The following is a 25,126-nucleotide window of genomic DNA, read 5'->3' on the forward strand; positions in this document are numbered from 1 at the left end:
TTATTTAAAAAAAAAAAAGATGATTAAATCAAGTAAAGACATCATGTTTTAAAGCATGACACCAGCTTTTATTGAATCAAGACAATTTTTACAAAACATTTTTAATCAGATAATATTTCTTTGCAAACTACAACTTTGCATGAACAGTGATTTTGAAATACAAATTTTTCTTAAAACCTCTTTATCTCTGGGTTCGTTTATAAAACATGACATTTAGACACCTTAAACCACACTTTTTTACAAAGTGCAGGTGATGTCATTATACACACAAACAAAGGTCCCCATTTCATTCACAAACAATGTTCTCCACCTCCACCAGACTTTTTACAAAAGGATTCACAAATACATTGCTTTTCTTAGGAAAAACATAAATCACACTGGCACTATTTTAAACTGTGGTAAATGTAACAGTTCCCCTTTCTACAACAGGCCTGTAATTCAACACTTAACAGGTTAAACATGGTAACCATAACCACTGATTTGAGATACAATATGATAAAAAAAAGTAGTCCTTGCATCATACATGATCACAAATCAAGTACTCAGCACCAACCCAGATGATTATTCAATTTAAAAAATAGGCTCAGAATGATTCAGAAGCATTTTCCACTCTCAGAAGATAATTGTTCCATCCAAGGTCCAAAACCTACAAAGCATCTCTGTTACTCTTTTTCATTTTGGCAAGAGTAAACAGTGCAGTAGGCAACATTATGAAAGGTGACACGTAGTACATACAGTAGATTCTGTATTATCATCTAACAGAGACTCAGTGATAAGACTTAGTGAAATGTAGCTCAGTAACAAAACATGTGTCACTTAAAAAGAGTAAGAAGGTTAAAACATAATTAATACTGAAAATTTTAAAATAATCTATTAAAGTTAAAAAAAAAAGTCTGTACAAACATAATGTAATCCAAACCCAAAAAATAGAATTTGTGAAAACTGATGCACAAAAGATTAAAATAAATCCAGTGAATATAGCGACACAAGACACAAATAAATAACCAGTGTACACATCTAGGAGTCTTTTTCTGATACACACTTCTTTTAAACTGTTTCTAGTCTTCCCATACAAAAAAGCATAAATATAAAACCATCTTTATATTCAGGTCAAAAAAGTACATAAATAAATACAAGTCACTAAAACTGTTCTTATTGTTAGTATAAAAACTGATATTAAAAAAGGGACATCTTCAGTCTTCAGTCAGGGTTGTCACATTCTTTCTGTGTGAACTTTGTAAATATAATTTTTCCACTACAAAGTTCTGTCCATTTAACAAGTCTCTACTTAAACTGATCTGGGATCAGATTCATCTGTGAGTGGATACTTGTAGGTGGGCTGGAGATGCCCTCCGACCAGTCAGACATATTGGAATGAGGAGATGAGCTGGACCACTGGTCGGGGGAGCCCGGTGAGGGAGTTAGAAATGGGTGGTCGGGCACCTGTACCTGGTGATTAGGTGTGTTGTCCATGTGGCCAGAATAGCTGTGTTGGGATGGAGGGGTGAGAAATTGGGTGCCGAGAATCTGTGTCTCCTGGGGCATTACAGTGTGGATGGCCATAGACCGTCCTGAGCCATTGTTTTGCTGCATATCGGAACCATTCAGCTCAACATTCGGGAAGCTCTGGTTGAGGGTTTGACCAGCTGTGGCGGAGTTGGAGTTCTGATGCTGCAGCTGCCGGGAGTGAGCCTGCTGCATCATGTGTGCAGATGAACCAAGATGGCTGGTCTGCAGATTCTGGTATCCCATGATCTGTGATAGAGTAGCGGTGCTGATGCCATGCAGAGGACCCAACATGTTGTGAGATATAGGTGGCGCCTGGGTGAAGCTTCCTTGCTGGCCAACACCTGGATGCATCCTGGAGACCCAGTCACACTGGCCTCCTCTGCTGCCACCTAAAGATGTTGTGCCCTGACTGCTAGGGCTTGAAACAGGCAGGTGAGAGAGACGGGGTGGGTTAGGTTCAAAAGACATACAGCCCCTTTCTTTACCCATGCTCATCTGGCCCATATGGGAGTCTCCACTGCCTTGTAGGTGATTTAGAGAAATAGGTGGAGACTGCTGAAAGGGTGACGTCATCGGAGGAGAGGCCACGTCAGACAGGTAGCCATGGGGTGACTCAAGGGACTCAACAGGAGAGAGAACAGCTGATGTATCCAGTAAATTACCCTTCCCATCCAGTGACTTTTTCTTTTTTGCTCTATTATCTTTGCCCCCATCCTTTCCTCCTTTTCCAGCAGAGCCAGGTTTACGAACTTTCTTGACAGAAAGGGTGGGCTTGAGGTTGCTAAGATAGTCATTCGGGGAGCAGAGAGGTGGGGAGAGGCTCGAGGTGCTTAGCGGAGCACTGTGAAGACCAGGACTCCTAACAACATTGTACTCATCTAGGAGTCGTACAATGTCATGATGCATGCGTTCTTGGGCGATATCTCTGGGCAGCTGGTCAAGATGGTCAGTGATCTCACGATTGGCAAAGTGGTCCAGAAGAACCTTAGCTGTCTCGTAGCTGCCTTCACGGGCTGCAAGGAAGAGTGGTGTCTCTTCCTAGGATGCAAACAAAAAAATAGTAGATAGTACACTAGGTATACAGCTGTGAATGCAAAATGCATAAATATGTACATCACAGTGATATCATTTTCACATACCTTGTTGTCTTGCATGTCTTTGTTGGCACCATTTTTCAGTAGCACTATGGCAGCCTCCACATTGTTTACAGCTGCGGCCCAATGGAGAGCAGATTTACCTGCACAGAGAGTAAAAAGAAAAAGGGTTGATTATTTTTACAACAAAGCAGCCCACTGTGGGATCTTTATGGACTGTGGAGATAATGGGTTGATAAAACGTTAACTACCAGAATCATCTGTGGCGTTAGAATCAGCGTGGCAGTTGATAAGCTCTTCCACCATCCCATCAACAGCCAATCTGGCAGCCAGAATTAGCGGAGTTGTTCCGTCATGCATGCGGGCATCAAGATCAGTGGCACGATTTCGGATTAATATCTGCATGGACATACAATTGTTGAGTTAAGTGCTTTTATGCTACCAAACAAACTTTATCAAAACTTAAAAGGCCGGAGATAAGAATCTCCTGAAGAGGAAGCAGTTACCTGGAACACTCCTTGTGCGTCTGCAGCCACAGCAGCATGAAGTGGAGTGCGGCCCATGTTGTCCTGCACGTTTGCATCGGCACTGGACTCTAGGAGGCGTTTGGCAGCATCAGAGCGGGCATACCGAGCAGCCAGGTGGAGGGCAGTCTCGCCTGTGCGGTCAGTCTGGTTGTGCAGGTTAGCACCCTGGTAAATAAAGTCAGAGATGATTTCTGCAGAGGGATCCTCTTCCTCCTCACTGTTAGCAGTCTCTAGTCCACCACCGCTGCAGGATGCAATCATCAGGGGAGTAAAACCATCTGAAAGAGGAGTGAATTATAAAGTGTTCACAGTCGAACGTGTGGATTTTACAAAATGCTTTAATGATGCACAATAAAAAATTGTTATTAACAAAACAATCTGCATTCATATGTGTACACACCTGGTCCTCGGACATTGACATCCATGCAGTCATTCTCTATCTCTCCCTGAGGAGGAGTAGGAGCAATAGATGCAATACGAAGATCAGCTGCATCTAGGTGCTGCTGTGTCCATTTCCTTTGGTCAGTGTGGTCACTCAAATCTAACATGACCTGCTCCTCAAACTGGAAGACACACCAATCGCAACAACATCAGCATGAGTAGCACATGTGAAATGGTTAGAATAGACAGCTCAGAAGAGAAGTTTATTCATTTAACAAAAGACCTATATCACGCTGTACATCTTACCCTAAAGGGCCTGCAGTCTGGATCCTCATCACCCCATTCATTTTGATTGTCATCCATAAGATTGATGTCCGAGTTTTTCATGGGCCTAAAAAGAAGAAGCAGGGAAGATCACTTACATGGCATCAGACATAAAGACACATGTTACAGTATGCTGCTGCTGGGCAAAACACACAGTTGTATGGAGACTTTTTAGGTCCCTTAATATTATCCTTGTCCACCTACTTCAGTCCAACAGAATCTTCTCCCAGTGGCTCCCTGCGTTTCTTTTTGCTTGGCTCAGACACTTTGAATCCCTCAGGAAACCAGAGCTGGCCATGCTCTCTTCGCCGCTTACGAGACACCAGAACACCCAGGCAGACAAAACCCAAAGCAGCCAAGCCCAGGAAGACCACATACATGGGGTAGAGCCCTATGTTGGGGGGAGTGGGTCTGACACCTAGGGAGAATTTAAAATGAGCATGTATTGGTTAGGATTACAACATGGTGAGCATTAAGAATTCAATACATGTAACATGCATTATAAGCCCAGATATGACTGACATACTTGTGACAGCTTCAATGTAAGGCACATTAAGATTTCCACTGGAGGCAAGTGCACCGAGGAATGCAGCTACATCTGTGGCGCTCTGGAAACACTCATCAGACTGCTGGTAACACTGTCGGTTGTCAATCTCCAGGTACACCACAGACCTTCAAGCAAAAACGTTAACATTAAATACTTTTCTATAATCGAAATGCCTTTTTGGTGTGAGATATTGTTGACCGGTTGTGCCAAAAAAATTGATTTGGTATGGTACGTACCCTTTGATTTGCAAAGGATCCAACTCTCTGCGTTTTCGTGAGTTGACCATGCCGGAAACACTCTCCTTCACTTGACCCAAAACGTTGGCTGGCATCGAAGTCCACTCAGGCCAGCCATCAGCAGAACGCTTCAGCACGCTATGCTTAACCAGGTCTTGTTCATTGCCGTAATATGGAAAGATCATGGGTTCTCCTTTCGCGTCACGACGAAACACCACATTAGTGTGCAGGACGCTGCTGAGCTCTCGGAGGAAGGCTGAAGAATGATTTTTAAGCTGTTCTGGGGGAATATGGACCACCAGAACTAAATGTCCATCTGCCAGCTTCTCTGGCATGTTGTTAGCACAGTCCAGACCATCCCATTCACATTCTGCATTGTTGCAGCCCTGGTCGCAGTGACCGTCAGCATAATGGTCTTTACAGTACTGGTCATACAATGGGCTAAAAGTAAAAAGAATAACCCCACGTTAGTTTTTCTGCAAGAACTCAAATATTTAACAAATATCCCATTAAACTTCTACAATACACACTGCTTTCTATACTTACTTGCATTGTCCCTCCTGTCCTTGGCAATCAAAGCCATCATAAAGACACCCAGGGCTATTGCACTGGCCATCACACTTCCCATCATTGAAGTATCGCCAGCACTGCAGAGCAGCTGAGCAGTTTTGCCACGGATCATCAAAATTTAGCGAGCAGTCTCCTCCGTCCCAACCGCAGGCGTGGTTGTTGCACAGGGAGTCACAGATGTGGTTCCCCGCCCACTCGTCACACTGAGGAATCTCACAGCTCACCTCCACTTCCGGAGGTGGGGTGATGTCACGACCAAACCCTCCAACGAAGGAATAATCCAGGATGTGGCACAACAGGCCATTAAAATTGCTGGGGCAGCTGCACTGGAAGAAAGGTGCATCAGGGGTGATCTGGCATGTTCCACCATTGTAGCAGGGGTTGGAGATGCATAGGCTGTCAGTGGGAGTCTGGCACTCAGGCCCAGTAAAGGTTGGTGGACACAGGCAGCGTGGGCCAAGGTGGCCAGACACACATGTACCTCCATTCCTGCAATTCAGACTGCCGCAGGAGCGAGAATCATACTCGCAAGAAGACCCTGTAAAGCCCTGCAGGGACAGAAATAGACAGAGATTATGATCATACTTGATAATAAAAGTATTTTTTAAGATACAATAATGTAACATTGAAAATGTACTTACGGGTGGACATTTGCAGATGAAACCATGAGGGGTGTTACTGGCAACAGCACATGTCCCTCCATTTTTGCAGGGTCTTCCTTTGCAGCCGTCAAACACTTTATCACAGCGTTGACCTAGAAGACAAATTGTATGTGTCAGATACTCTTAGACTCTTTAGACACTGCACAAAATGTACTGCATGCTTGTTATGTGCTACTAGATGTGCATCGGTACCTGTATACCCTGTGCGGCATTCACAGCGGTAGCTGTTGGTAAGCTGAATGCAGTTGTAGGAGCCCCTGGGGTCGCAAGGGTCCGACAAACACTCATTGACGTCACCTTCACAGCGTTCACCTACGTAACCTGGTGGGCACACGCACTGGTAGCCTCCAATACGGTCCACACACTTGCCATTGTTAAAGCACTTTGGCTCATTGGTCAGTGGGTCAGTGAAGGGGTTGCAGTCATCCAAATTAATCTCACAGTGGACACCTACAGGAGACAGGTAATTGTAGATACATTACTGTGATCTTCTATTTGACTGTTTTTGTATTTGGTCAGGTGTATATGCGAGATTGCTATGTGGGAATATACCTTGAGTTCCTCTGGGACAGGAGCACTTGTATGTGTTGATGAGATCGATGCAGGTGCCTCCATTCTGGCAGGGCTGAGACTGACATTCATTGATCTCTTTTGAGCAGTTTACACCATGGAAGCCAGGGACACACTAGTAAGAAGGTCTTAGTCAATTACGTTAAAAAAAACTTAAACAAATGTAAGAATTATTTATAGTCCAACTTCTCTGTTGCCAACATGTAAGCAGTAGAAACATTAACTCAGATTCAGTATTTAATTCACGTACCTCACAACTGTAACCTCCTAGATAATCAGTACATGTGGCTCCATTCTGGCAAGGATTTGGTGAGCACTCGTCCACCTGTTCCTGGCAGTAACTCCCAGTGTAGCCAGCTTGACAGCGGCAGTAATGTGTACTTCCAGCATCCAGACACTGGCCTGAGTTCCTACACAGGTTAGCAACTTCCACACCTGAAATCAATGTAACAGGAGTTACAAAATGTAAAAATTGCTCAAAATAGTTAGTTATATTAGTTAGCCAATAATATTTGGCTGTCTTTCATACCTTGCTGTTTGGCAGCTACCTCACAGGAGACGCTTGGGATGTCACAATAGAGGCCAGTCCATCCAGACTGACACTGGCAGGTGTAAGAGGCTCCCTGCTGCCAGCATGAGCCTCCATTTTTGCAGGGGGAAGAATCACACCAGCGCACCAAATTCTAATACAGATACCAAAAAAAAAAGCAATTAAAACAATAAGGCACTTAACACATGAAACACTGAGCCCAATGCAATTATTCTGACTTCTTCTCACCTGACAGTTGACTCCTGTGTAGCCATGAGGACAAGTGCATTTGTACATCCCATAACTGTCAAGACAAGTCCCTCCATTGAGACATGGCTTGGAGTCACACTCATTGATATCATACTGGCAGTAGCTACCGGTAAATCCAGCCAGACACAGGCAAGCGAAAGCATTAATTCCATCCACACAGGTGCCACCATTGAAGCAAGAGCTGAACAAACATGAGAAAATGAAAATGTTAAAACATTCAGCAAAGTTTGAATCAAATAAATACAAACAATATTTTGACAAGGTTAGTTACCTGTCAGTGCAGTCATTGGTGTTGATCTCACAGTTGATGCCACTAAAGCCAGGAGGGCAGGTGCAGGTATAGCTGTTGACACAATCGGTACAGTTGGCCCCGTTCCTACAGGGGTTACTCTCACACTCATTAATGTCCTGTTCACATCTTCCCCCGCGAAATCCAGGCAAGCAGGTACACATGAAAGTGTTGATGCCGTCACGGCACAGACCGCCATTACTGCAGGGGTCTGAAGCACAGAAAAGAGAATGTAAGATTACAATTTACAGGTGATGTTTTAAATCATAGAAAAGGTCATTGAAAAGGTAATTCTGTTCCTTACTTGGTTTGCAATCATCAATGTCTGTCTCACACTTCTGCCCAGTGAAACCTGGCAGGCACTTGCACTGGTAACCACCCATAGTATTTTGGCAAAGGGCACCATTGCGGCATGGGTTCTTCACACATTCATTAATATCAATCTCACATGTTTGACCTTAAAAAGAAAAAAAAAATTAATTATTCTCTTTGTCCAGTGGGCTGGTGGATTAGATGTAGCAAACTGAAATTAATAGATGATTACCTTGCCATCCTTCAGGACAGCTGCAAGAGAAGCTCTGATAGTCTTCTGATTCCTTACACACTCCACCATTTTTACATGGTCTGGGGCTGCAGGGGGCCAGCAGGGTCTCACAGTTTTCACCTGTTGGCAGACAAAAAGAAAACATGAATGTCTGAGTTGCAATAGTAACATGGAGCCACTGTTTCAGCCTTAGAATTCAAAAACAAATACAATAGATACAAAATGCACAATACATTCTCACTGGTTTCTTTACAGAGGGTGCCATCAGTTTCTAAATGCCAGTCTCATCCTATTTCCTTATCCATTTCCACAATGACTTAGCCAAACAGGAAGGGCCTTCCTGTTTCCTGCTATTGTAGAATCACAGACAGGAAACAGGACGTAGCGGAAGTGGGAATAGAGCTTGGAGCAGGCTCCAGCTTATATTAACTGCTGTGCCATGTTATTTCACACATACATACATTGTTATCCCTGCAAAACAGAAAGGCAGATCTTTCCATGCAGAGATGCCAAAAACAGACATCTCTGTTATTTGCTATTGGGTGGTGTTTTCTAAAACAACACAGGCCAGGATGGGATAATCCCTAGGTCTGGAAAGTTTGAGATTACCTTTACAATTTGAGAAAAACAGGTGATGCGACAGATAACGAAACTGACACTACAACTAAACGTCTAATGAAAAAGTAGCTAGTTATGTCGTACCAGTGTAGGGCAGCAAACAGTTGCACTTGTATCCAGCCACATCATCAATGCAGGTGCCCTGGTTGAGGCAGGGGTTGGAGGCACACTCATTGATGTTAGTTTGGCAATTAGGCCCTACAGTGGTGGAATTAGACAACACATCTAGGTTAACAGGGTACACACTCACTCTCAATGAGTTAAAAACAGTATTGAGGAAAAGTGGGTTATAACTGACCAGTGAAGCCGGCTCTGCATGTGCAGTGGTATCCGCTGGTCATGTCCTTGCATGTTCCCCCGTTCATGCACGGATTGGACTCGCATTCGTTGTTATTGATATCACAGTTTGGACCGCTCCATCCAGAATCACACGTACATTTGTAGCTTTAATAAAAATAAAATGACTGGTCAGTGTTTTTTGTTTGGTATTGGTTTGGCTTATGCTTGCTTCTCACGCATTTCAAAACTAGACCTGAATCTTTCCTCACCCATTGATGAGGTCCTGGCATCGGCCGTGGATGCAGGGGTTACTACCACACTCATCCACCTGTGACAAACAAGTGGCATCGTTGTAGCCCTCTGGGCACAGGCAAGTGAAGCTGTTGATCCCGTCAACACACGTGCCCCCATTGTGACAGGGGTTGATGGCACACTCATCAATGTTGATGTTACACATGGCTCCTAAAAGACAACAAGGTACGATTTATGGACTGTGCTGCAAATATTTATTATGAAAGCTGTGAAACAATAAACATAACTGGACACTTCACTCTCCAGTGTGGTATCCTTTGAGGACTTTATTGCTGGATCGAAGGTGCATCATGTGCCTTTTAGACAATCTTAAGCCAACACTACAGACTCCTTCAACATTCAACAGGCAGAAGCTGTAGCAGCTCTAATGTGCCTACCCTGGCAGCCACTGGAGGCCCTTTTGCCTCTTCTCCATTGATTGAATGGGGGCCTGTTGAATAGGCAGAAGGCGGGTTCTGAGAAGGGGTGGTGCTGCCAGGAGAGGGGGGGCGGGGGTGTAGCTACTCTCACTATTCACATCCACCACCCCCCATCCAGGGAGAACTAACCTCACCCAAGGGCTGTTTACAGAGACAGAAGGCCAGACCCATTTCACACACGGCCGAGTAACAATTAAACTCCCCTCTGTTCCTCTACCCAGCTCCCTCCTCCTCCGCTCTTCATCAATCAGAAGGGGAGGGTCTAACTGCCTGATCTTCGCTTACAATAGTCCTCTGTCCCTCTGTGTCTCAGTCCTGCCATGCCCTCCACCCTAACCCTGTCAGCACAAAAAGATGGAATGGAGGAACAGGAGGGGGGGATGCACAGCAGCCTGCACACACACTTTTTCCTCCCTGCCCCCTTTTAGCATAATCACTCATCTTCTATCAGTCAGAACCGGTTCTGTTGGGCCATGAAAGGGAGGAAAACATGAGTGGTCTGCTTTGTCACAAATTATTTATATTCTAGTGCAATGCAGGTATAGTGTAGCCAAAGCAAATGAAGTGAAAACACTTCAGTAAGAGTTATTAGCGGGATTTGTCATGCGGTTACACACCAAGAAACATCAGATATGTGATTAAAGGCAAGGCTCTTTTCCTTTTAAAGTATCACATTACAGACTCCTTCCAGGCTCAGCGTCACAGTCTTTTCAAATTGCAAACAAAGTTAGCGCTTTGAATGTGTGTGGGTGTATATTAGGTTGGGGACTGTGTTTCTTTCTGTATCCCTGCCATCCCACACAGGCAATCTGACACCATTGTTCCACAGGAGAGGACCTGCTGGCCACCTGTCCTACCTGCCACTCCTAATGCTCAAGGGACTATGCCAATGCACCTGTAAACTCCACCCAGTGCTCACCTGTGTAGCCTGGCTCACATGCACACTCGTAGCCATTGATTTTGTCTATGCATCTCCCATAGTCACAGGGTTTGCTCTTACAGTCGTCCAGGTTCACCTCACAGTTAAAACCTAGAGATTGAAACAAGATACAGCAAAATGATGAAGAAAATGTAGAGACTTTAATGGAGGAATTTGTCTTAGTTAAATTTGCATTTCCTGTCCTACCTGCAGTGCCTTTGGGGCAGGAACAGATATATGAATTCTCCCTGTCCTGGCAAGTACCACCGTTCTTGCAAGGCTGACTCAGACACTCATTGATGTTGGTCTCACACAAACGGCCAGTGTAGCCAGGCCGGCAGTAGCAGGTGAATGAGGCCAGGCCATCCTTACAGGTGCCATAGTGGCAAGGGTCAGAGTAGCACTCATTGATGTCGGTCTCACAGTGCTGCCCTGTGTAACCTAAGAAAGAAAATGCATTAAATAACTGCAACACTTTTAAGGAAAGGAACAAGAAAATTAGATTTAGTGGGAACAGTAGTTTGGTCTACCTTCGGCACATTCACAAGTGTACTTGTTGGGACCATCTGTACACTTAGCACCATTCTTACATGGGGTGCTAGCACATTCATCAATATCCACCTGACAGAGACTTCCCGAAAAACCTGTAGATGCATTTAAAATTCACAGTTAAGCCTTGCTTTATATAGCATTTTGAATGTGAAAAATTTTGAATAAATAATTTAGCTCCATGAGTATATTATGTCTACAGTGAGCACAATTTCAACAGGGAGAAGAGGAAAAACAATTTGCATTTGAAGAAGGTCCTAACAAATCATTCCTCAACACTCCCCCCAGCCCCCCTTTGCCTCTGCTCTTACTGTGCAGTGAAATCTTTCTTTCAGAGAACAACACAATGGCCTCGGGCTTACGGGCCATAAACCAACTCCTGCCCCCAGTTTTAGTGCTAAGCTCTAACACAAACTCTCATGCCCGCCAAATATGCTAATGTTTCTGCAACTTGATGTGTTTTGTCCAGTTCACCCTAAAACCCTTCAGTGAGTGACACTAATAGAAGTAAATAATTTGCTTTGAATCTGTCAGCCGTTTACCATGTGCTATACTTATTGTCAGACAAGTTAATGATCCACTCTTTTATTGTCACTTTGCCGCTCACATTGTCTGACCAAAAAGGATTCGAGAACCTATTTGCCTCACTGTATTTACTCCAGTCCAATATTATTTCTCACCTTTGGGACACTCGCAGTGAAAGGAGTTGATCTTGTCGATGCACTTGCCATTATTGAGACAAGGTTGGCTGGCACATTCGTCTGTGTTGATGTGGCAGAACACACCCTGATATCCTGAAATACCAAACACAGTTATGAGTAAAATGATTTTCTTTCCCTATCATAATTAGTGTGTCGGAGTTTAATAATAGTCCCAAATTACAAAGATTTGTGGTTTCATCTTTCTCTATATCTTTACGGAAAGCTAATATTCCTACCTGGCATACAGATACAATGGAACCCTCCAATCTGGTCTAGACATGTGGCATCATTTTGGCAGGGATTAGACATGCATTCATTGATGTCCATCTCACAACGAGGGCCTGCATATCCTTGAAGACATTTACACTGGAAAGAGCCTTTAGTGTTGAGACAGCGACCACCATGTTCACATGGGTTGGCACCTAAAACATTTGAGATACACGTTTACATGCATATACGTGAAAATTCAGGCATAACAACATATAATATCAAATTATATTGTTGTTACCAGTTGAAATAAAAAGTTTTTAACTTACCAAGTGAGCACTCATCAATATCCAGGTTACAAGCCGACCCTGTGTAACCTGGGGGACATGTGCAAATTGCCTTGCCATTAACTGGATTGGTGTCACAGTTGGAGCCCTTCTGACATGGGTTGCTGATGCATGCGTCATCAAGGTGACACAGCAAACCTGTAAGCAGCACGTTTTCGTGAGTGTCATTTAGTCGGTAATTGGGATAATGACCAGTGAGCAGAATATGTCTGTAGGACTGTACCTGTGCGCCCATGTGGACACTCGCAAAAGAAGGAAGCCACACGGTCATGGCAAGTCGCACCATGGTAACAAGCCGCACTTGCACAGTCGTCAATGTTCTCGCTGCAGTCATCGCCCGTCCACCCGTTTACGCAAACGCAGTGATAGCTGCCATGAGTGTCGTGACACGTGCCTCCATTCTGACATGCATTGGGCATCAGCTCACACTCGTTCACATTTTCAGTGCAATATTGACCTAAAAGAAATTGCAAAGGAAAACAGACATAAGCCCAATGTGAGGGAAGTTTGCAGATGTTATCTATGTAGTGTTTTAAGTTGATTTTAAAGTCACCTGTGTAATGGGGTGGACACTGGCAGTTGTAGGTGTTCACACCATCTACACAGACACCGCCGTTCTGGCAGTTGTTACCTGGACAATCATCAATGTTATGCTCACAATTTTGACCTGTGAAACCTGATGGAGAGAGAGAAAATAAAACAAAACTAAAGTTTATCAATGTGCAAGTGACAAAAAATACCTGGCAACATTTGCTTGTAGTTAATATTCAGGGACTCTCTTCACTGCATTATCACTGTGCACTTAAGAGAAAGATAAGGGCCCTACATCCTCGTGGCAGATTGCTTTGTGCTCTGTAGATGACAGTGCAGTTAATTTTAATTTCTCAAACATCAAAGGCTGGTGTGGGTGTTTTACAGCCATGATAGTATGATTAACTATCAACCCACATCTCCGCAGGTGCCTGTGCGGCTTCATTATCTAAACGCATTCCAGCACAGACACCCATGAGAGACACACAGCATGGGTTAAATTTTAACACACAGCCCCACAATATCCCGCATTCATCTGCATATCCAAACAATATGCTCTATGCTGGCTGTAAGTACACAATCAGACCGGCAACTCAGAGTTTAAAATAATGACTAAATGTTTAACCTATCAGAAAAACTGTGTTTTGTAAATTGTGATTTGGAAGGGGGAACATTTCTTCACAGCTGCTCTCCCTCACCCTAACAGCAGTAACCACAATTACCCAAGATTAACCAAAGTTTTACACAACACTGCAACGGCACTGGGTGCTGACACAATGAAGGTGTCAACCAGAGCAGCAGTATTTAGCTGAAAAACAAAATATTTTTGTGTGTGACCTCATGAATAGGGTGTGTATATCTATACGTTAAGGTGTATGTGTGTGTATCTCTAGAGGTGATTATCAGAAGGAAACGTCTGTGTAACTGCATCCTGCCATTTGAGGCTGGCAGAGTTAGGGGGGAGGGTTGGCCAGTGGTACTCACTGAACTCAGTGAGATTTTACAACAACAGACTGGTTTTTAGGTTAATAGGATGTAAACGGAAAGCAAAGTGTGTGCTTTGTTGCTTGTTCTGTTGACAGGTGCAACTCTATATGTCAACAAAACACGTTAACCATTGTTCTGCTTATATGTATGTGTCATGTGTTTCTGTATTACCTGGCAGGCAGCTACAGTCATAGGTGGTGTCTCCTTTCTGGACGCAGGTGCCCCCATTCTGACACGGTGAGGGGCTGCATGGCATGTAAAGGGTCTCGCAGTGTTGGCCATTGTACTCTTGAGGACAGCGACAGTGGTATGAGCCCACTTCATTCACACATGTGCCACCGTTAAGACAAGGGAAAGGAATCTGAACACACTCGTTGACATCCTGCTTGCAGGTTTGACCATGAAAGGTGGGTGGGCAGGTGCAGATGTAGGTGGACTCAAAGGCTGAGCACTGGCCACCATTTGCACATGGATTGGAAGCACATGGGTTTGCAAGCTGGCAGGTTTTGCCTTGATAATAACACAGCAAAAGAGTCATTAGTCATTATGCTTCCTATTGAAATGAAGCAAAAGAGAACTGATAAATATTTAGCTACATACCTGACCATCCAGGGGGGCAGCGGCAGCGGTAGCTAGTCAGGGTGATGAGATCACATGTTCCTCCATTGCGACAGGGGGAGCTCACGCAGGCGTGGTTGGAGGGGGTAAGGCATAGCCTGTCGTTAAATCCCAGGCGGCACACACAGCGGAAATCAAAAGTGTTGCCATGAGAAACCGCACGGCATTCGCCACCATTGCGGCAGGGTGAGGGGCTGCACGGGTTTGGGTACTGGCATCGGTTGCCTACGTAGTCACTGGTACACCTGGGAGTAGACATTGATAGGGATTGATTTGGAGGTTTGATTTGAAACCAGGAACTTTTTTTGCTTAGGTCATGGGAACAATTATCTAAACAAAGGGGGTACAGGGGGTGAGGGGGGTTGGTAAAAAGTTTCCCGCCCAGCATAGTCCCACTGCAGCAGGACAGGGACAGTGTGTTGTTCTAGTGTGTCTCTCTGGATTAAACTGCCTCAGAACCTTGAAAACACATTCTGCTAAGACAACAGACACCACAAATTCGTCTAGCTATTACGGCCTGTTTCCCATCTACCTTTGGCCCTCACGCTGTCCACACTCATCCTGAGAGACTGTAGAGATCAAGGGACTGTGCCGGCTCTGGGTGCTCTATATGAAGGCCTGCATTCAGGCCTTAAGCCCCTTGGTGCTTCCCTCTCATCCAGACCAAGGACAGACAGACACCGCTAGAGTCACATCGCTTAAACAAGTTAATTATGAGGAATGGAGACATAGAAACTCAGGAGAGAAGCTTGCTAAAGACAAGGAAAGACCAGCTCTTTTACAGTATCGAAATAGTAATGAATTTTCCCACAAAAAAGATAAATATTGAGAATTCCACTTGGACTCATTACCAGCTTTCACACAGACCTAATTTGAAATGCAGCTTTTTCACAATGGTAAAGTCCTTTCTGTCACATGTAGAGGCATTTAAAGTCAGAAAAAAAGTTGTTTTTGTTTGAATTGGGGCTTTTGTGAGAGTGTGTGGTTGCACATGTGAGAGTTGTGAGTGTCGTGTGTGTGTGTTTATAGGGACGGCATCTGTTGGCCTCTTAGTATCTCCACAGGGAGCAGGTGCACATAATAATGAAGGCAGCTGTTGGACAGGACCCCTCCTACTCCTCCTCCCCCTCCTTCTTCGTTCTCCTCCTTCTTTTCCCTCTTTCTCCCTCCCTCCCCACTGTCCGCTTGTCAGATGGGGGTGCTGACAAGCCAATCTCTCCTCCACGGACATAAAGAACCCATGTGAAGTCAGCTGTTGCAACTTCTGTCTCTTCAACTAACCCCTCAACCACCCAACACATTCGTAATTCCTCCTCTTCCTTACCTGTTCCTCTTTTCATTCTCTTTCTCAACACTAACTCTTCTTCCCCTCCAATCCTTTCTGTGGCTTTTAGCTTTTCGTTATTTTACTCTCTCGTTTCTTTCTTGTATGGAACTTTTACAGCTGGCAGCAGTTTGCTTTTTACAGCATTTCCCTCTTGTCACACAGACCTGCTGAACACTTCCTTGTTGTCTTAAGTTAGGTGAGATCAACCAGGGAGTTTTTTACAATCCTGTGTGCTCCACAGGGAACCCAGACAGTTGCTGTTAGCAGGAAACTGTAAAAACATTTGAGATGGCTTTGAAGTTTCTCTGCTTCCCATTTCACTTTACTGTAAAAAGACACTGAATAATAACTGAGGGAAATAATTGTTTTGGTATGAAAAAAATCTTCACCCAGTTTTATAAGATATAATGAAATAGAGATGTTATTAATGTCATGTGTGTGTGTGTGCACTCGTGTGTGTGCCACCCCTCTCTAACAAACTGTTTCAGATCATCTTTGTCTTGAAGTCAGTTCAGTCAGAGATAAAGATCCACCCACATGCTGAAAAGCTCAGCAGCACACACCACATCAACAGGTCTCTCCCAGCGATGCAATGTCCCCTCAGGCCCAAGCAGATGCTTCTCTGACCTCTGACCCTGAACACTTTTGTGACTGTGGGACAGGCTCTTTGCCTTCTCTCCCCTCTGTCCTCTCTCCCTGCTGGGCCTGATCTACCATCTGTCACTATAGATGTGACTTTATCCTCCAACACAAAACCAACCCCACTGCATAGTGGAAATGCCACTGTTGTGAAAAAAAGTTATGTGAATGAATGAGGGCGGTGGTACAGTAAACATAGCTGCCAGAAGGAGTTTGATACTCCTGGTGTTTCCTTTCATGAAAGTATTACAATATCACCATATTTTCCCTTTCCAATCTCCGCAGCCCTTGCTCCCCCTTCTTTTCTTTTTGTGTTTTACTCCTCTTTCGTTTTATCTAAATGGCTCATGTTCACCTGAAAGAGTGTAATCATTAGCCACGGTCTGACCACCAGGGTCCACATCTCCTGCCTGCCAATGTGGTATGCAATTATTGCACATTGGCATTGCTTTCCTCATACATAATTCATTCCAGATTTCATGTTTTCAGGCCCAACTGTCAACATAAGTAGTTTCTAATTCTTTAAGTGTTTCCATTCTGTACAAAATGTCTGTATGTTTTATTAATAAATTTTTTAAATTATTTAAAATATGTGAATAAAAGCAAGTGTGTGGTTTTATGGGTAAAGTGTTATTCTCAAACCTATAAAACAGTATTGTATACACACTTGGGAAACAAATAAATTAAAAAATTAAAGGAAGACTTTTAAAACTTGTAAAACTGTGTGAAGTGAACCAAACACAAGAAATATTAAAGATGAACAGTTTCTATAAGTTCTTTAATATGAAAGGGCTCATAAAAAGATCATTTTTATATTAATTACCTTATTTTTGAAAGGATTGAAGTGGGAACATTTATATGGCTCACTATCACCGACCACGACTGCTTGACTAATGACTGCGAGATAACTTTCAGGCAGAAAATACCTGTTAACCAACACCAGGGTCATAACCTCAACAGTGCACCTGTGAGTGAGTGAATTAGTGATATGCCTTCTTGTACTGGAGGTATTTCAGTGGCTATACTCTCCCAACACTGTGGAAACATCCCACCTCACAACTCAACAGAGAAAAACACCTGCTTGCCACTTCACTTCCAAAGATGGTTATCGGTGACTAAAGTACCTCCTGGCTTGAGTCCATAAATCAGGTTACCATTTACCAAGTGTACCCATAACAGGTAACCACAAGATCCGGGGTTTGAAACTTAACTGTCAACATTATGACATTTTCCTTGTCCTTCTTGCCTCTGTGAGCCAAAATACCAATCTGTAATATGGTAACATAATGACCTGTAACTACCCTGACTGATAACATTTCCTTTCATGTAGGTAATTATAACAAAGATATGGACACATACACACACATCTCAACATCTAACCCAATTTACCCCTTTGCCAGCTGCCCTGTAATGTACTGTAACACTATCTGGCCATAAATGTAGAAAAACTAACTCTTGACAGTCTGTGCTAATGCAGGCCAACCTTCAGCACCCACTACAGCCAAATTGCCTCTTATCTCTTTGGTCTTAGAGCGCAGCTTTGATCGTCCCACCCTGAGGATCTCCAGACTCACGGGATACTTATCACCAATGCACTATTCTGAGGATATGTCTACGCTAAATGTTGGTAAACCTTGGTATGTGTGTCTAAGGTGTTCTCCGCAGTACTTACATGTGTACATAATATTAGACTGCAGCATCATATCAGAAGTGATTGCTTCTGTCTGGGGTAACCTCTCTCCATATCATCACACCAACCTTATTCACTGCTATATCAGAGGAGCCCTGGCATCTGGGGAATGGGCCCAACCAGGGGAGTGGCGACCTTAGTGCTTAAATCCCAATAAAATCCCAACACCAGCAGGCACACTTGACCTAGCCATGCACTTGTATGTTCCTGATTCGTTTAAGCCCACATGAAGCTGAGCCTTAACCGAGACTTGCTGGGTAATCCTATAGCAGGACAAACGAAAAGCAGCATTCCTTGTGGGAGCGTGGGACAATGAAATAGTGGTGCTGGGCTTGCACAGTTTTTAAGGATGAGACATTTTGCAAGATCAGAGCGATTCCAAAATACAACCAAGGCAAAAATTTCGGGTAATTTTCTGTCTTGTGTCTATTTCTGTCTATGAACTGGCCGTATTTGAGACACGAAGCGAGACAGTTCAGATGTTTCCTGAGTTTATTATTAACAGTCACCTCAGACCAAAACAGTCTCTCTTTCAGAGAAAGCTGCACTGACACTCTGTTAGTCATGCAAAGGCGGAGTTGAAGGCAACAACCTTTCAACCTTGCTATGGCCTCATTAATGTCTCACAAATGGAATTTAAATTTGACTCATACGATACCGTACCCTTAACTATTTTAAAGCGGCCTATAACTAGGTGACTACAGCTCCATGGGAAACAGGAAACCCTAGACCTTCAGATAACCTCTTACTTCAAAGAATTGTGACTGGGTTCTTCCCCATTAGGGCAGCGTCTTGTTGTATCTGTGTTGCGAGTAAAACCACAAACTAAAGTACATATAGAGGCTGAAGACCTTTTCCTTAATGAATCGGTGGGGTGAAATACAAATCTGAAAGCTTGAAAATGCTGTTGTTCATATTTTGTCCCGTTCAGTCTTCATATGTTTTATATGTCCACACATTAAAGTTACTTTAAAAACACATTTAAAAATGTATTCATTTGTAAGGAAAGTAATTATATTGTTGCTAAAGAATCAACAAGTACATGGTGGTCCACTTTGCACAAGCCCACACTGACATCCTGAAACTCTTCTCTGTAGTTGCTGCTGTGTCTTTGCAGGGCAGATACAAATGACAAACAAATGCTAGGCCCAATCAAACCCTGGAACATAAATACATAATAATCAAACACAGGATACAAGCCAGTTACTATTTTTAGAATTGTCTTGAAAAGATTTAAAGCCAGTGAAGCTATTTTTACAACCAGGAAGGACAGAAAACATCCTTTCTGCAGGAAACGGCAAAGTAATACTGACTTTGTCTCAGCTTAGACATAACTAATCCAGATGTAATCATCTTAGTTTATTCTAACAAGTCTAACCTTGTTTTCTGTGCGGTTTATTAATTTTTCCACTTGTGAGAACTGTATTAAAGTGAAATTAAATCTATCTTACCACTCAAATCTTTCTCATCGTATGCTTACACAGCACTGCACAAACCACAACACTGAACATGAGTCACTGGTAAATTCAAGAGCTGCATATGTGGGTTTAAACATTGTAGCACTAAAACATTTGACCCCTTATTTAGCATCATGTGATGGCAATGTAAACTTTTAACCTGTTACAGTCTGACTCATCCGAATGTGGAACAATGCTTTCACTGTGCCACCCTCTTATGTTAAAGTCCCTGCGCAAAATATTTTTTCCCCAGGTGGATTTTCCACCCATGTGAATTTACTTTATAGCAAGACACAGAATTCAAATTGTGCTGATATAAACACTTGTTGATCGATACTGGAGGCCCCCGCCACATACGCTCAACTCTGACCCTGGTGCACTCACGCTGAATCTCTCTGTGCGCCTTGTGACTGATGGCTGCATAGCTTGGCAGGGATGAATGATTAATGAGGGGAAAGCAAGGAGGAAGAGAGAGTGTGGGTGGGTGAAGTGATGCCCTTATCCTGTCTGTTTTAATTGGACAGAGCAGAGACGGAGACCACAATAACAGCTTTGTGGAGGAGGAGGTGGATGTGCACACGTGTGGAGGCCTGTGTGGAGGTCTGTGTGTGTGTGTGTGTGTGTATGCTGATTAGATATTGTGCATTGCTGGCCCCTGGGCTGGTAGCATGGGCTCTTCAATAGCTTGCCCTCGTCCCAGCAGACCACAGGTGCTCCTGCCATGACCACATGGCCTGAGGGTAAACCTGGCCACCCCTGAACATCGTTACACATGACAAAAAAATGCTGCAACAATCTCTGACTAAAACCTAAATCAGATATTCTTTCTTGCTTCACCTTCTGTCTTCTTCCAGATCCAAGTCTGAATCAAAAAACTTACAGGTCAGCTAAACGGAAAATGTTAGCATATTAAATGTCTCACAAACTATTAACGCCAGTCTGTAGCCGAAACAAACACTCCATAACCTGCCTCTCTGTCTGTTCCCACTTGTTTGCCTTCAAATTTCTAAACTTTATTCCAATTAATCTCACTCTCTTAACATCCAATCCAATTACATTTCACAGCCATCTGGCTTTCTAATGGAGATCACAAGTGGGCAAGGAGGGGAGGGGGCTGTATCCCATTCAGAAAGCAGGAGACAAGCCTCTTGGATGAAGAGGGGAGGGATTATGGTTGGTGGCGGTTGTGGCAGGGGTTTTGGTGTGTGCTGTGGTTTTTGGGGTGGCTGTGTCATGATGGGAAGCTCACTCAGATTAGTCACACAGCATTATTCTGACTGCAGGACAATGGGTGACGGGCGGCAGGCGAGCCCCAGCTGTCGCCCATGAAAGAGCAGAAAAACAAGATTTAGGACTGGACGCGTCCTCTCACTTTACTAGCGAAGGGGTCTTGCATTCATTAACGGGCCCTATGATGATGTAGTGGGCTTTTGTCCAGCTATCCCTGTTTCACCTCTCCAGCACTCTGGAGCCCCACCTTCTTTTAATTTCCCAATTTATAAAAAATCTTTTCCTTTGAGGGAAATGTGTGCAGCCTCACACAGTAATGTGGCTCCTGCAAAGGTACCAGAACACCAGACCAGCCCAAAGGAAACTTTGGCCCCTGGTTGCTGGGTTCATGGTCGACTCAAAGGGTGGAATGAAAGGGGGACTATGTGGCCCCTTTTCTTTCCAACTAAAAAGCACTTTCAAGTAGCAAAATTACACTGCAGACTGCACAAATTCCAAAACACCACAAAGACTAGGAGACACACAGCACAAAACGACAGCAGGAAAAGCTTCTTTGTGATCTGAAGGAGAACATCTGGTGTATCACATTTTGATTAAATTTTACATTTTAGTTTGCCAGTTACTCACTTGCATTCTCCATTTCCATTTGAGGTGGCTTCACATCTTCCTCCATTTAGGCATGATTCAGTTGGCAGGGAGCATTTTAGACCTGTTGAGTGGATATCAAATATTAAAACAATCTTTAACCCAACATAAACTCACTGTGCATTTAGTCTAAGTGGAATCTCTTGTGTTAAACCGCTGGCATTGCCAAGAGCTATAGGGTTGAAAATATTAAATGAGCCATGATTTTAATTTTAAGAAATTTTTATTCACAGGAATTTAATTCATAATTCACACACGCTTGGGCATCCTGATCTTTTAAATTGATTTGTTACACAGTTTTCCGTGGGGGATACTGGGAAGCCTGTTATGGACACCGGTGAGGCCAGAGCGCGCGTGGTGTGTGGCTTTTTTTTTTTTTGAGCAAACCCTTTTGCGGGGAAAGCGGAGCAGCTGCGGGGCTCAGTTGCGGAACAAAAGAAATCAGTCCAGCACGAGCCATAAAACACTCTCCTCGGGCATTGTTTACCGGCAGACGGGGATAACAGCACCTCCTCCGCCCCCCCCCCCCTTCCACCCGGCAGGCACAACACTCTCCCACACTTGCAAACAAAAGGTGCCCCCGCCATCCCCCTCACCCGCCCCCCAGCGCGCGTCCCCCGGTCCCAACACACGCACCAACTTCCATTATCTCCAATCTTATTTAAAACCGGTTCTTAGAACAATAGCTTGTAAAAGGAGATACAGGTTTAACAAGGCCAGAATGCAAAGATTTGAATAAAATATATAACCACAAAATAAAAAACTAAAATTAGAAGACAAATTAGAAGCATCCAATATGAGTTAGTATACTTTTTTTTATTAATCGTTTCGCTGCTGCGTAAGCTTGTGTGAGCGCTTTCCATGTGCACACAATATAAACAGTGAACAAGTGATTTGTAAGTCAACACTAGCGCACCGCAGCTTCTTAGTTCCTGGAGTTAAGTCATTCCCACGATCAAGAAAGGCTCCTAAAATTAGTCAATAGAGCTTTGAAATGGATTTACTGCAATTGATCACCTTCTAAGCGGCACCTCATAGTTATATGGCTTTTAGCACAGTACCCTGCACAGTTATTATCAATTCACTAATTTCCTCAAACTTTGATGTTCATTGAGTTTCTTTGCTCTGCCTGCTCTGCAGACATGTGTTGTGATTCTCTGCAACAAATCACCGCGAGAGGTTTGTTTGTTTGCTTGTTTGTTTTTACCTTGTGAGATGACGATCGCGGGAATCAGAAATGTTAGTTTCACAAAGAAACGATACATTCCTCTTCTTCAACTTCACAAATGTCGTGAACTCCCACGTAGGGTTGGCATAGATCCCCAGTTCGGTGATCCTCCAGATGTGCGCTTGAAATAAAAAAAAATCCTTTGCAGGAAAAGGTTAAATCCAACCGAGCGAGGAAGACAGAGGAGAGTGAAAGAGACTCCAAGAGGAATCAGCTCATAGATGTTAACCTGGTGCTCTCCGAGTTCTCAATGAAATCTAGAGGCAACTCTACAAGTTCCTCCCCCTCCGGCCCCTTTGCCCCCCCTCCTCCTCCTCGGATCAAATATATGCTGCATCTCTCCCTCCACTATAGAGTCCGGCAAAATTACCCAACAGTGCTGGAAGTACATCTACAAGTACATCTATTTTATTTAGTACTCTGGTAACTCAATTAAGAGCTAATTGTACATTTTGTGCTATAGACATGTAGATTTTACACATAAAAATAATTTAACTGTGATACAACATAAATAGATAATAAATATAAATTACTTGAAGGTAGCTCTAGCTTGACCATTTATCCATCAGAAATAAAATTCCACTTTTAAGGAGGTACAGTGCTTTATTTGTTTATACATTAGGTGGCTACTTTTGCCCAATTAACATTTGAAATGCAGGACCTTTTACAATATGATGATGACTTCTTTTAAATCCTAATATTTCGGGGCCACTGAAAGTAATTGAGAGTAATCTGTCACTTTCTTTTCCTTTAGTTTACTCAAGAACTGTACTTAAGTTTACTTTAGAGGTATTATGAGGTATGACTACTTTATTTTTCCACTGTATAAGCATTACTATTGTTTAGTAACGCTTTTTTAGAGCATTACTAAACAATATAGGCCAACAACAGTATTTAGAGCTTTTAAAATGATGCAGCCCTGACTGGTGTAATTTTATGCAAAAAAATACACTCACTGGCCACTTTATTAGGTACACCTGTACAATCTGAAGAAATCCATTACAGCAGCTCTGCCATGAATTCTATGTTAACATTTTAGAATTTCTCAGTTTTTGAGTTGAAACTGTCAGAAAGGTAATAATTCTACCCTGTATTTACTATTGAGGTTACAGTGGATAGTGGAGTCGTACTTGAATGCATCATAAGAAGAGGTGGTTCTAATGTTTTGGCCACCCTATTTAAAATGAATGAGTTGGCTATTAGAACCACCTCTTATCATAATAATTGTCACCTTTCTGACAGTTTCCACTTAAAAACTGTGAGATTATAACATTGTAAAAGTAGAATTCATGGCAGAGCTGATGTATTGGATTGAATTGGATGATACAGGTGTACTTAATAAAGTGGCCAGTGAGTGTATATGATAACTCTAAACAAAGCAAGCATTTAAATGCATGTTATTTTAAGCACATGTTGCTGATAGGATTTTATTATAGTAAGAGCACATTAAATTTATTTCATTTATCTGTTTAAAATGTGTTTTTCTTGTAATTACAAAATCTTATATTCAATGGACAAGTTCCTGTTGCCAGTTTCATTCTCACATCATAACTCACTACTTGATCCTCATTCTGCAGTATCTTTCAAACACATGACTGCGTGCAATGTTTCTAGTCAAGTCTTGCCAAATTTCTGTTTTCATTTTTTCTCTCTCTCTTTCTCTCTTTCTCCAGGCAAGTGAAACTGTCAGGGAGTAGCTGCAGAGTTTCAGCACCTCAGGGCAAAGATTATTTTATTAGGAAACCCATGCACTCGCAGGTCCTTCTGTTGCCTAGTGTCTGACAAATGGACAGATGCCAAAAGGGGCTAAAATTTTTGAGGAGCGTGTAGTGTGGGAAAAATCAGAAGACCAGAGAGAAAACAGAGGGAGTGTGAGCAATGAGCTAACATGTCATTACATAATAGAAACGTCAAATGTGTTGAAGGAAGGTGTAACAAATGAAAACTATGTGTATGGGCATGCAGTTTGATTGTAAAAAACACCTGACCCACCGTGAGAAATTTCAAATCCAACAGGCACACGCTCAACTTAAGTTGGCAGACTGTTCACACATGCCCTCCTTCATCCTTCCTACATAGCAAGGTGTGGTTCGGTTTAAATCAGAAAGTGCTGGCTGTCTTTTATCTATCATGAAATCTGAACTGCTGCTTTTGCTTATGAAGCACTCTTTATTTGAAATACTTATTTGTTTGGGGGTAAATTTTAAGGCCATGAGAAAACGCGCTGTATTGGATTCACAAGGTTGGGGAGGGGAAAACCCAAACCAAGGAAAACAAACTCTATCAAAGCTTAATATAGAAACAAAACCCAAAGAGGTCGACACAAAGTGCAAGACAACAGAATAATTTCTTTGAGATCAGGTATAAATAC

The 25,126-nt window shown here is 43.1% G+C and overlaps 1 protein-coding gene across 1 annotated transcript; it reads right to left on the minus strand.

Moving 5' to 3' along the window:
- Window positions 1-28: 28 nt before the first annotated feature.
- On the minus strand, window positions 29-23,011 carry notch1a (notch receptor 1a). Its single transcript, XM_067484318.1, has 34 exons — window positions 22,735-23,011; window positions 21,510-21,591; window positions 14,522-14,784; window positions 14,093-14,431; window positions 12,957-13,079; window positions 12,627-12,860; window positions 12,386-12,541; window positions 12,086-12,271; window positions 11,829-11,942; window positions 11,130-11,243; window positions 10,807-11,040; window positions 10,600-10,710; window positions 9,219-9,411; window positions 8,969-9,114; window positions 8,755-8,868; window positions 8,053-8,172; window positions 7,813-7,965; window positions 7,491-7,719; window positions 7,199-7,400; window positions 6,950-7,103; window positions 6,671-6,855; window positions 6,403-6,535; window positions 6,043-6,300; window positions 5,830-5,942; window positions 5,165-5,736; window positions 4,619-5,059; window positions 4,362-4,507; window positions 4,040-4,253; window positions 3,818-3,902; window positions 3,531-3,693; window positions 3,110-3,408; window positions 2,855-3,002; window positions 2,649-2,746; window positions 29-2,547 (listed from the first exon to the last, which is right to left on the minus strand). The coding sequence occupies exons 1-34, from the start codon at window positions 22,790-22,792 to the stop codon at window positions 1,285-1,287; spliced, it is 7,443 nt and encodes a 2,480-aa protein (XP_067340419.1). The 5' UTR covers window positions 22,793-23,011; the 3' UTR covers window positions 29-1,284.
- Window positions 23,012-25,126: the final 2,115 nt, after the last annotated feature.

Source organism: Channa argus, chromosome 18 (assembly GCF_033026475.1).
Source record: "Channa argus isolate prfri chromosome 18, Channa argus male v1.0, whole genome shotgun sequence".
Classification (NCBI taxonomy): Eukaryota; Metazoa; Chordata; class Actinopteri; order Anabantiformes; family Channidae; genus Channa; species Channa argus.